Below are 12,479 nucleotides of genomic sequence, written 5' to 3'. Positions count from 1 at the left end.
TGCATGAATGAATTTATTCTTAATCTTTAAATTAGTTGTAATCTCATATTTAACAGGATTACAACTAGATGATTCCAGAAATCAGTTCCTTAGAACACACCAGACCAGAACACACCAAGCCATTAGTCGGCCATTTGTTATAGGGCTGTCACTGAGCATCTGTGGCCCTAGTTTCTCCGCTGTGTCCGGCACCGTTAGCACTATAGGGACACTCTGTCAGCAGCTGCTCATCGTGTTGAATCGCTTGGAAACGAGTCGGAGAATGAGATCTCTCCGACTGGTTGTTTATCTTAAAGAACAAGCACTCAAGAAAAGAAGCTGAAGTGACGAAGTTCAAAGAGTGCAAAGAAGCTCCTCTTGTTCTACATGTTCATCTCCGAACATTTAAATACGCTAATATTGTCACAACGACATCTAGAATGAATGAACTGTACACCAGCTGGTCAGCATCATTCAGGAGAGTTTAGCTCTGGACGACAGTTTTTGGATCTCCCTAGCCTCCTAGCTAACAGGTTTCTCCTTTTTAATGAGAATACAGACTACTGCCACCTGCTGGTAAAAACAGTTATTTCCTTTCTGGTAGACACAGCTGGCTGTAGCCTGGGTGGTGTCTTCAAGTCTAACATTTGTGCTCAGACACAGGCAAGGTGAGGTTACCTTAACAGTTATTGATTTTTGAATAGGGGCTTAGGAGCAAGTATTAGCAATTTTTGTGACTCTAAGATAATGAATAATTAGTCCGACTCCGAGTTCCATGAGCTAATATTTTATGGTTTTACTTCTGAAGACATCAACTACTGAATGTGTAAAAGTACATTCTAATTATATAATTATGTTAATATTTTTAGGGACTATTTAGCCTAGATACATACAGATGTATAGTTGCAGATATATAGTATGTAAAATTGAATTCAAGGCATTTTAAAGACCTGATGACGCCATGCATCGTAATTTTGACGTCAACGTCATTTATTTTTTTGATATCCCTCCCCTCGAGCCTTCCTGAGTAGTAATTCTTTGACAACTGCAGAATTAATGAGGGATGTGTCTGAAGGCGCTGCTGAGGTAATTTGTAGGTTGTCATTACTTGCTGATGACAGACTTTATGCCTTTGGTTAATCATCAACAACGAGCAAACACCAACATCAGCTTTGACTATGGAAAGCTCTGTTCCCTCAAGTCATTTGGATTTTGATCCAGACAAAGTCATGCTGACAAGAAGCTGATGTCAATGTGTTGCAATTACGGCTCACATTCTTAGCTGCATCCAGACACAAGGAGGAAAAAAAAGTGCCCGTATGACACACACAATGAATAATAGGTGGTTGTGTCTTTCGTGCTGAAGTGTTGAACCCCGTGTTTAAAATGTTGGAAGGATGCAGGGACAGTTAATAACAGGAGAACACACACACGGAGAGACACACATAAAACACACAGAAGAGAGGCCAGTCAACACACACACACGCAAACATTTTCTATGGCACAACGTACCTTGTCCTTCGGGAGTCTCTCCGAGAGGATTGACTTCAACTTGAGTGGCGTCGACTTTCAGGAACAGATCATAGAGCCTCTTAATCTGATCTGCTGCCTGTGAGATCCACAGAGGACAGTAATTACCCGATGGTTCGGCTCTGAGCAGTTGGCCCACCAAGGCCACACAGGCTACTTAAGACATGGAAAATCCCCTTTAGCATCCTACTGTCTGAGCTTGTTTGGACTAAGTGACTATGTCTATGTATGAAAGAAAAAATTTTCTATTTCAAAAGGATTTCACATGGTGTCAGTATCCACGCAGATGCATTTTCCCTGAAACGGCTTTTTGTTTCAAGGTATTGAGATGGACAAATGGTAGTATGGGCCAAAGATAAACCCCAAAGTGCCTCAAAATCCTTCACCCATTAAATCATCAAAATCCTCATTAACAAAAGGGATCTCAATTTACAGCTAAAATATTCTCAAAGCTAAAGTGCATAACTTTTGTCCCCTACTTCAGGCAGCGTGTTTAACAACACAAACATCGGTTTTGTGTGCGTATGATGTATGGATAAAGTACTTCAGTCTAGTCTCTTCTTTCAGAATTATTCAACGAATAAAAGCCAAACTGGTGTTTGTCCTTTCTTTCTGTAACCTTTCCTTTGAACGTCAAGTTTTTGTTTTTTTGAACAACTCAACTTTGGACATCTGGACAACTCAAAAACTTACCTTGGACACTTTCTAAGTGCTATTTCTTCCAGATCAGAGATCGTGCAAAAATAAATAAATAAATAAAACATTTTCAGCTTTAGCAAACACCCATTGCTCTTTAGTAGAAAACGCTTCTCTAACCAGTGTACCAGGGCAGAAATTTCAGCACAGAAAATGTATTTAAACCACTGGTAAATTTACTGTGGGAACTAGTTTGTCAAGGAATGTTCTATTTATACGTTTATATTTATTGTTGTTTATTCAAACAAATGTTAATTTATATGTGAAATCCTGTACTATAGTTTTAAGTAATGAAAGCAACCTGACATCCCACTGAAAGACTTCTCAACACTGTGTCCATGCACGCACTCCACAGATTTGACTTTTTTCTGTCAGGCACACAAAAACAGTAAAGGCATGCTCATTCTCAAACACATCTGATACAAAGCTCCTGTCATCACACACATTTAGGAAAGGCGTAATTATCTCTCAACAGTCTGGCAGCTGACTCACTGCAACCAAGCAAAAGCATAGAAACAATGCAGGCACTAATCATTTTCTATTTCTCTCATTGTCGGTTAAAAAATCAATGCCCTTGCATCTTGCAAAGGAAGTCACACACAATGGGATGAAACCGAAACTCGAATGTGTACAACTATGTGTCCAGCAGGTTGCAGAGATTTTTATTTTTTTTTTGCAACGTATTGCATGTGTTACGAGTTTTGAAAACGAACTTTCTCTGTAGTTTTTCCACCACTCGTTCGGTTGACAAGACAAAAATGTTTGTTTCACGGTCCTAAAAATCCTAGCCTGCCCACTGAAACTAGTTTTGTTGCTTACTGCATGATTCACTCACAAAATCAATGTGCTGCATGTTCTATCAAATAATGGTATCATTAGTGGAGTCAGGTCCCTCAGCCTGGCACAGCGCTGTGCGCCACTGCCAGACACCGACAATAGAGCACCTGGCAAGAGAGCGTAGTGTAACGACACTTCACAACTTGCCTCTGAAAAAATAATAATGGACAAAGTTTGGTGCGTTTGTGAATGGGCATGCATCATTCGTTTGTGGGAATCAAATCTTTCTGCCCTTTCTTGGCATTGCAATTTGAAAGCTTTCAGTGTGCCCATTACCTGTCTCTGCAGAGGTCCTTTGAAACCCAAATTAGCTGCCATGCGAAGTGCCTGGTCGTCTCGCACGCCTTCAAATATGTCTATGACTTCCTGTATGATTTGCGGTGAAAATACAGACATACAAATGGGGACAGGAAGTGAGTGGGAGAAAGAGACTCAAAAGCATGGCATAAAAGATGAGAGAAAAACAGATGTTCATATTAAACTGCATCATAATTAAGCAGTGGCAAACACAGAAAATAGATCATCTGACTTGTGTACTTCTGTCTTGCAAAGAGTATGAATTCAAGGTGCACTGTGGGGAAAAAGATAAACTATAAAACTGAGATAGGTATTAGGTGGTATGGACAATCCTGTCCAAAATATAGAGTGTATATAAAGCTGCTTGACACAACAGTTCGCAAAAAGTGAAGCAACCCCTGTGGTAGCTAATATACAATATATATCTAGTTACAGTAGTAGTAGGTCACGTTCCATTTGCATACACTCCCTAAAAATGGGACATGAGCCAAACTAAGACAAAATACCTGAAACCTAAAATAAATATTTCCGAAAATACATTTGTACGTCATACTGGGTACTTCTTTACACAATGGTAATACATTGGTTTCATGGGTGTATGCCATCATGACTAGCAGCTGTGATTGACAGCTGCCCTGAATACAGTTGTTGTTAAGAATGTCGAAGGACTGTTCCTTTCCCCAACCATGTGATTTACAATGAACGGTTTCTCTGAATCACCAGCGCTTTACTTTTGCACAGTGGTAGAAGTGAGGACATGTTATCCATCTTTTTATGCAGTCTCTGGCATAAACTAGGTCTGGAACATATTAATTGAACATTTGGTGGCCTTCCAATTGGTCTACTGACCACAAAACAAAGGTCAAGTTGCTATGTTACACAATAGAATGTGTCTATTCCCATAGAACAAAGCTGAAAACCTGTAATAATAAAGTCTAGAGGTAACAAGTGAGACAAGACACTGGAGAGAATTCCCCCCCCCCCCCCCCAGTTTTTAAAGAATCACAATAACAAATGCTAAGTCTACAGCCAGGTATTTAATGGTTTTCTACAGGAATGGGGTCCTGCATTGCCATTTTTTGTCTGACATAGCAACAGTAACATAGGCTGACAGGACACGTAAAAGGACAGATGGCCTCTGGTCAGTGGAACAATCGGAAGGCCAGCAAAGAGACAATATCAGTGGGACATATGAAAGGTGTACTGAGCTTTTATCTTTGCTTTAAACACCACAAACATGGTGTTTAAAACCTAATCTATGGAAATAATGAATGATAGGAATCTCAGCTGGATCTTTACAGCTGATAATATACCCCCACATTTGGAGACACGCAAAACATAGACATATAACAGCAGGAGACAGGAATCTGTTAACTGCACAGAGAACATGTTGCCAAGTGGCTGTAAACAAAATCTAATTAATAGCGAAAACAGAGAAGTGTTCTTTGTGGTGTGTATTTGTTCATGTTAAGCTCCAGTGTGTGGCTGATCAGCTTCTGCTTTGTGTGGGACAATAAATTTAACTGCAATTAGCAGAGGATACAATCAGAGCACAGTTTCCATCTGTAAACCTCCCTGGGCAACTGATTTCAAGCCAAATTAAAAAAAATAAATAAAATGTTGTCAATTATAAAGTAACGTCTTTAAGAAAAGATGGAGTCCTGCTATGCCAGGTGAGAGAAATCCGTTTCATTATAAGACATTTATTTATTTTTAGATGGGAGTTTAAACCAGACATCATATACCTTAAAGATGAGTTCTGGGGTGCTGGCGGCCACCTCCTCAATATCCATACCTCCCTGGGGACTTCCTACCATGACGGGACCATTACAGGATCGGTCCATTAGGATGGCAAAATATGTCTCCCTGCTGATGTCCAGGGCCTCGGCAACCATCACCTGGACACGACACAGTAGTAGGAAGAAGGGTTTGATGGAGGCAGGCAGTTACGATACGACTACACCTCACAGAGGAAGTACTACAAAATCTCATGATTTTCCTTGACTTCTGCCAGTAGATAGCAACCACTTTCCAATTTATTTTTGACTGCATCTCAAAATATTAACACAATATTTAAATCAAGACTAAACACAAAAGCATGAAAGCAGGGTAGACTGACAGAATCAACAAGGAACAGCTCTGAGGAAGTATCATGTGTTGCAAATAAAGCAAAGAGAGGCAAACAGACAGGGATTGGATGCTCAGTCAGACAGAGAGAAGAAAGAGGATGCAAGCAAAAAAAAAGCTCATTTGAAAAAGGGAAAACAAACTTGACAGGAAACTATCGGTTCTGTGGTGGTTAATGGGCTGCAGATTTTCTGGATGCGGTGTTTGTTTGGACATGCACAAACGTGATGTTCTGCTTCCACCCTATCGCCCGGTGAATGAGGATGGATGGCCTTCTCTATGCTCCGTGTTAACAGACAGTGCTTCTATCTTCGTGTCCAAATGTTGTTTTCCCCAGTCACTCACACTTTCTCTTAGGTTGCCTGTCTTTTGGCTTGTAGCCCGTTTCTTCTCTCAAACAAAACATATTCTATTCCCACAGCCTTGTTGTTTCTTTATCCCATCTAAACCATTTTTGTCTCAACCATCTTCTACACCACCTGTCTCATCCTTCCCTAACTTCACCCCCTCTATCAGTGCTGTGACAGCAAATCCATGTAGATGCAGAAGTGCTGCCCCTTTTCTGTGGTGTTCCTTGCTCCGTATGGGTTGAGGGTTGACGTGAGCTCCATTGGCAGTTTGACAGCTAAGCTCTGGCTGTCGTCTGAAACGCCCAGTAGTGGCTACACTGTTACTGTACTCAATCCTTCTGCTCAGTCAGTGGCTGCTGTAGCCAGGTCTGATTCCTGGTCAGACAATTAGATGTCAGACTAAAGGTCGTGTCTCACTCACATTTCTCAAAGTTCGGTCCGGTTTATTTTGTCATATGTTTGCCTTTCCCCTGTGCCTCTGAGACACGGAGTTAATTCTGAGCTTGTTTGAACGTCTTTTGCTGCAGGTGTTTTCTAGAAAAATGACAAGTGTGACACTCATTTTATTCCACCTAAACTCTGCAGTATGAACACGGGCGGGGGTTTGGTTGGAAAGCAGAGTAGCAGGGGTAAACAGAGATGAGGAGAGACAAAGAAGAAGAGAGCGGGCCCCACACACAAGCCACAGACTGAGAAGGCTTCATCACCTGGAAATGTCTGTTTTGAGGAGGTGCTGCATGCAGCGTGCGAGCAGAGAAAATAATATTCCTGCTTGTTAGTGGCACAGAGAAACAGTTGTTTACCAAATACTTTAAATTCACAGTGGATCCGGTTCAATTTATGCAATGAGCCACAACACCAACAAGCGCAAAAGTAAACAACAGTGGACAGCGACTATTTAAACCTAGCAAAAAAAAAACATGAAGCCAGGCTGCCTTCACAGACATTAATTTTACAGAACTGCATTACTGGTCTCAAAATGCCTTGAAATGAGGTCAGGGGAAAAACACAAACAAGAAAAAATATATTCCTTTAGTCTGTGCTCACCGTTTTTACTTTAACTCCATCTTTTGGTGTCTGCTTAGTAGTCAGGTTGAAACCCAGCATCTTATTGGCCAGCTCACCAACCACCGCAGGGCTGAAGAGGAGAGGTTAGAGGTCAAACAATATCATTTAAACAAGCCTTTATTACTGAAAATCATAGAAAAACATTCAGTTACAAAATAAAAAGGTAAAAAAGGGAGACAGATCTATAGATGAATACAGAAATATTTCTACACCTCTCTGTAGCCTTGTTCAGTTGAAGATGAATACGCCTTGGCCCTTTCTAGGCATTAATGTAACATATTCTGACAAAGCCCAGCTTTTGCAGACACTTTGGTACATCTACACATCGCTGTGAATAAACCTCTAGTTATCTATTTAAAAGCAGGCTGCATGCTGAGGCTGCTTCTGTAAGCCTGCTCTGGTTTTGTAAGTGAATATAAATGAAGCTAGGGGTTGTACTCAACCTTTGATAGATGAGAGGAAGGTGAACTGTGCACTCATGTCACTATCTGGGGACAATGAACTTTAGTGCATCTCACTTTGAAAAAGTTTCAGGCCATTCCGAACCCTGAAGTAGGGTGATGATGATACATGTCTGGGACAATTGTCATAAATCACCTTTTTGCCTTTAAGGCGGCAGTGAGTGTTGGGTACCCTTACTAAAAAAGACAGCCCTCTTTTTTGGTATATAGGAACTCCGTGGAAGGGAATGCAGTGCCTGAGCAAAAACAAGGACTTGTTCAAGTTGTCGTATAGCCTTTTGAAAAATGCAGAAGATTTCAGAGTGAGCCCTCATTGGAGGAATACATCCATCACACTTTGTAACGCTGAGCTAGAACAAAATAAACCTCAGCCGTGGCACAAAACCCAATCAACCTGAGAGAGGAAAACACAGCATGGGGCGCATAACACTTCAGCCGACCTTAAATTTCTGTTTTCAACATTTAATTGAGGGTAGTTCTTCGAAGATGAGACACAAGAAGAAAGCTAAAAAAAAAAAAGGTTTGTTTGCAGCACAAGTAATCCTGACGGTCTTTGCGCCTAGGGAGAATCCTTCAGGGAGCTCTTTAAGCCTCCGCATCATAAAAGCTGCTGTTGTTGGAGGAAATAACATGAATCTATCTCCTACAGTAACTGAGTGTGAAATGCACAGAGATGCATACTTACTCCTTCGTTAAGTGCACTCCACCTTTAAGGCCGCTGTCGAACACACCCTTGCCTCTGCCGCCGGCCAGAATCTGGGCTTTCAGCACGATCTCCTTGGCATCTGAAAGACAGAACGAGACAGAGAAGGTAAGAAAAAGGAAAAGAAAGTCAGAACATTAGACTGCTTACAGGGTCAGCACCTTGAATGAATGGCTCTCGAGTCTGCCACTTATTTGTCCATATGATTGGAGGAAGGAGGAAAACAAGAGTGAGTGTGATATGTCAGTAAACCAATTTTAAACTCAGCACTTAGAAGAGCATCCATCCACAATGACACTTCCTGTGATTACTAACTATCTTGTACCACAGGAACGGCTGAAAATATAAATTGAAATAGACATAAGAGATTTTCCGAAACAGGACTCCAGAGTCTAGATCCATGCTAGCAACTCTGTGATGCCGTACAAGTTGGGCTTGGGCTAAATTTTAATGTTATATGATGCTCAGACAGACCATACCAACATGCTCATTTTTAAGCATGTTTAATATTTACCATGCTCACCATTTAGATTAGGACAATTTAAAACTTTTTCAGGTCAGGAGATAACCATATCCATCGAAATCATTATGATCAAGACGTGAATATGTGTTCCAGGTTTCCTGCCAATCCATCAAACAGTTGAGCCATTTAAAGGAAGCTCATAGCCCTCCAAATTTAAGAATGTGCACTGCCAAGGAAATGACACTACAACAACGCTAAGGTAAGTAACTAATGTTAGCTAGGTAGTGTGGGTAGGTTGCTGCTGCAAAGCTAACATGTGAGAAGAGAACAAGACAATTTCCGACAGCCCACACAACAGCTGATGCCAGCAGCTGGTTGGGAAGTGTAGTTTCGCGTGAAGTGGTCCGAGACACTTTACAGAGCCAGGACTGTGTGCAAACACCGGCTGAGATTATTTTTCAGCCTAGAGTACACAGATAGCGAACCATGAGGAGGTACTCACTGAATTCGACAAAATGTTCATTGGATTAAAATGGCTTACTCCACATTTGACAGAAAACCCTAAACATGAATGTCAAGTGATCAAGACTAGGATACAGTTTCTGGAAACTTCCCGTCTATGCTGTACATGTTGATATTTTGCCAAATCTTCCCAAGGAGATTGTCACGGAGATTAATCATTTGTGCACTATGAACATGAGTAAATATTTCCAGGAAATATGTGATGCAGGACCACCAAAGCCCATCAGATTCCTCCAGTTTTACCAAGAATGTTTACACAAAATTGCATTGTAATCCATTCAATAGAGATGGTCCAATATGGACCAAGAGTTGTACAGACAAACATTTCCATCTCTAGAGTACTGCTACTAGCATATCATACCAATATGTAGTTTCACTGGTATGTTTCCTTACAACTGGTATTCGAGAACAGTTTCTGAGTAAGAAGGGAAATCAGCAAGCGCTCAACTGTTGTAGAGTTGTGTGTGAATGATGCGAGTGATTGTGAGCAGTTCTTTTCTTTTTTTTTTTGCTTTGCTACTGCACTGAGTGAGACAGTGTTGATGATGGAAATGGTATAGCAGTGAGCATAGCAGTGGCTCAATTCCCGGTCAGCACAAAGAGGTATACCGAATCTCTCGCGTGATAAATAAAGCATCTGTCTATCTAGAATCTGTATTTGAGATATAGATGATGGATATCCCACCAAGAGAATATGTACTGGTGGGATGTCTAAGTTTGAATGATTCTGATCCAAATCTTTCCCTGTCACAGTGCTTATTTCGAGGATAAAACAAATAAATATCAAAATGAGCTAGTCTGTTGAACACCTCTTTAAAAGAAACGGAAAAATCACGTCTCTAAATTGTTGGGAAACTTTCATGTTACCATGCCCCAATTATGTAACCAGCCTGCATAAACCTTTGCTGTCACTGCCACCTTGCAAGAACTCACCCATCAGGAGGAGGCCCCTCAGCTGTCCATTCGCTATCCTGCCCACAATCTCCCTCTACTCAAATGGAGCGAGGGCACTTGATGAAAGACGCTCTCTGGCTAGGTTATTATTATCTAGGTGGGGGAGTTCAATCATTGACAGGTGGCTGCCATCAGGGTGTGAAGTGGGTGGTTGAGAGAGTGGAAAAGGGATGATCTGTGAAGGCTAGAAAGACTCCTTGACCTTGGAGCTGGAGACAAGCTCCACCCTTCTTTTAAAAAAAATTCTATGGGCAGGGTGGAGATGAGCTGGTGAGCCGAGAGATTCTGAAAGTGCTGTCTGCTCTCACTGCTGCTGTAGTAAGAAAAAGACCCAGAGAAAATAGCCTCTGACAGGGTGGCAGGGATTAAACTAACACTGTATTAGTGAGGCCTGTTCTGTGTGGAGGGTTAAAGGCGGGGGGGGGGGGGGGGGGGAGAAAAGGAGAGCGAGAGAGAAAGAATAAGGGAATAAAGGTGTGCTCACATGCAAAGGGCTTTGAGGGGCGTTATAAATGAATAAATATGTTAATAAAAAAGCTGCTACAGCGCAAAATTAAAAAGGGTTCAAAGCAAGATGAGAAAGGGTGTCCTGCGGGCATGTGCAGCAGAGAGGGACAGCACAGAGGAAATGGCTTTTGCTTCAAAAGAAGGGGAAAAAAAGAAACAAGTGGAAGAACAAAGATGTGGCACAAGAAGGAGATTGCATTGTTGAAGTATGAAGAAAGGTAAGGGAATTGACACACTGGTAAAGGCCTTAAAAAAGCAAAGACATATTAAATATATTAAAAGGCATGTAATGTGTTAGTGAAGGTAATGGGGTGAGAACGAGGCAGGTGTTCATTCCTGCTGCACTAGTAATTGACAGCAAGCCTGTTTAATTCTTGGCACAACATGATATTAAAGCAATTTCAGCAATTCTGAAAGGAGCAGTGTGCCGATTATAAGGGGAAACTTTATAAGGGGAGAAACAAAACAAAAGGCAGAATTATTGTGATAAAGTATGGGGATCGTAGGGACTGTATGCTGAGAAAAGTATGGTTTCTTCAGAATTGAAGCAAAATCTCTGATTAACATTAAAACACTACTCTCGCTAGAAATACATGGAAAGGATAATGATGTCCTCAAAGATCACAGTGAACGTGGAGCACGGTAAAGAGCAGGGCGACCATTATCTGCTAGTGTGGCAGACGTGAGATGGCCTCCAACACTCAGACAAAGGTTGATCCATAATGAACGTGGGACAAAGCGAGGAGGAGTGGATGGTGAGAGAGAAGAAAAAAAAAAAATAGTAGTGTGGTATGTAAAATCAGAAACGAGTCGTGCTTGTGTGTGCGAGCCAGACACTGGGAAGAACAAGGGGAAAGAAGGGCGCGTGCCTGACGTTGATCAGCAAAGACACCAGCGAGCACTGTTTAAGAGTCAGAGCTCAAGGTGTTGGTACAGCGGAAAAAAACATTAAATCTGTAAACTGAGAGGTCACACTAATGAAGGGTGGCGCAGATGTGTCCCATCAGGAGGCAATGTATTGCACATCCTGTGCGAGATGCTTCCTTAAATGTATGTTTTCATTAGTGAGTGTGCAATACACGCAGCATAAATGTACCACATAAATGAATGATTTCTTGCTGCAGCCTCAATAATTAGAAATGTCTCCTTCAGAAAGTGGTTCGGTTATTAGTTGAATGAGAAGCCTTTTCTTTGGGGGGGTTATTGTTGCATAACCAATTCTCCACTTCCATTTGTATCATACATTGCCCACTGTGAAGATGTGGAGCAAGATTTTCATCTCCGTTTATTTTCCATTTCTTGGGGACACAGGGGAGGAGATTAACACTGCACAACATCTCCAATCACATCACATGCAATCTCAGTAATGCGGTCATCATCCTCAGGCCTTAGTCATTTCCCAGTAATGAGTGCAAATCAACTCCCAGTCTGTTTGCCAGTGACAGCGGCTGGCAAAGGGGATGTTACTTCTACAATCAGTGTCTCTCTCACTCCTTTCTTTCTGTGCACTTTTGAAAGGCCTATTCTCCTCTCACACCGCGTCCCTGTCCATGTAGCCCACAGTTAGCTTTGGTCTGATACTTAATTAAGCCTTGGAGGCTGTGCCATGAGGGGAATGCTGGCTGGTAAGGGACAGATGTAGGCTGTGTGCCAATCCAGAGAGAGGAAGATGAGGCTACCATCTGCAGGGAGAGAGAGAAAGATCAGGGTGGCCCTCCCTATCATGCGTGTGTGCTGTAATGAAAGTAATGTGGCAGCTAAATGGGGGAGACTAATCAACCTCTTGGGAGAGAAGAGAAAACAAACACCAGTGCAGACGACCAGAATCAAACGCCATAGACAGTCTGCACCTTCCTATTGATGAATGTCACTATAACCAGGCGAAATAATAAAAAAAATTGAATCTGCGCTAATCATGTCTACACACATCCGTGTGATGATGCAGAATGGTGTTGATTTTTGAACAGATGGATATGAGTGTTTAG

At 41.7% G+C, this 12,479-nt stretch overlaps 1 protein-coding gene across 1 annotated transcript in view; it reads right to left on the bottom strand.

The window, feature by feature from the left end:
• suclg2 (succinate-CoA ligase GDP-forming subunit beta) overlaps positions 1–12,479 on the bottom strand; it is a 100,753-nt gene that overhangs the window by 51,294 nt on the left and 36,980 nt on the right. The window contains exons 3-7 of the mRNA XM_084542158.1: positions 8,031–8,130; positions 6,864–6,954; positions 5,085–5,237; positions 3,319–3,408; positions 1,492–1,588 (exon numbers count right to left, since the gene is read on the bottom strand). Coding sequence (XP_084398284.1) covers positions 1,492–1,588; positions 3,319–3,408; positions 5,085–5,237; positions 6,864–6,954; positions 8,031–8,130 — 531 coding nt within the window. The remainder of the gene's footprint in view (positions 1–1,491; positions 1,589–3,318; positions 3,409–5,084; positions 5,238–6,863; positions 6,955–8,030; positions 8,131–12,479) is intronic.

This window comes from Chelon labrosus, assembly GCF_963514085.1.
Source record: "Chelon labrosus genome assembly, chromosome: 4".
NCBI classification, from domain to species: domain Eukaryota; kingdom Metazoa; phylum Chordata; class Actinopteri; order Mugiliformes; family Mugilidae; genus Chelon; species Chelon labrosus.
The sequence above is the reverse complement of the archived record's forward strand: the minus strand, read 5'-3'. Positions and strand labels throughout refer to the sequence as shown.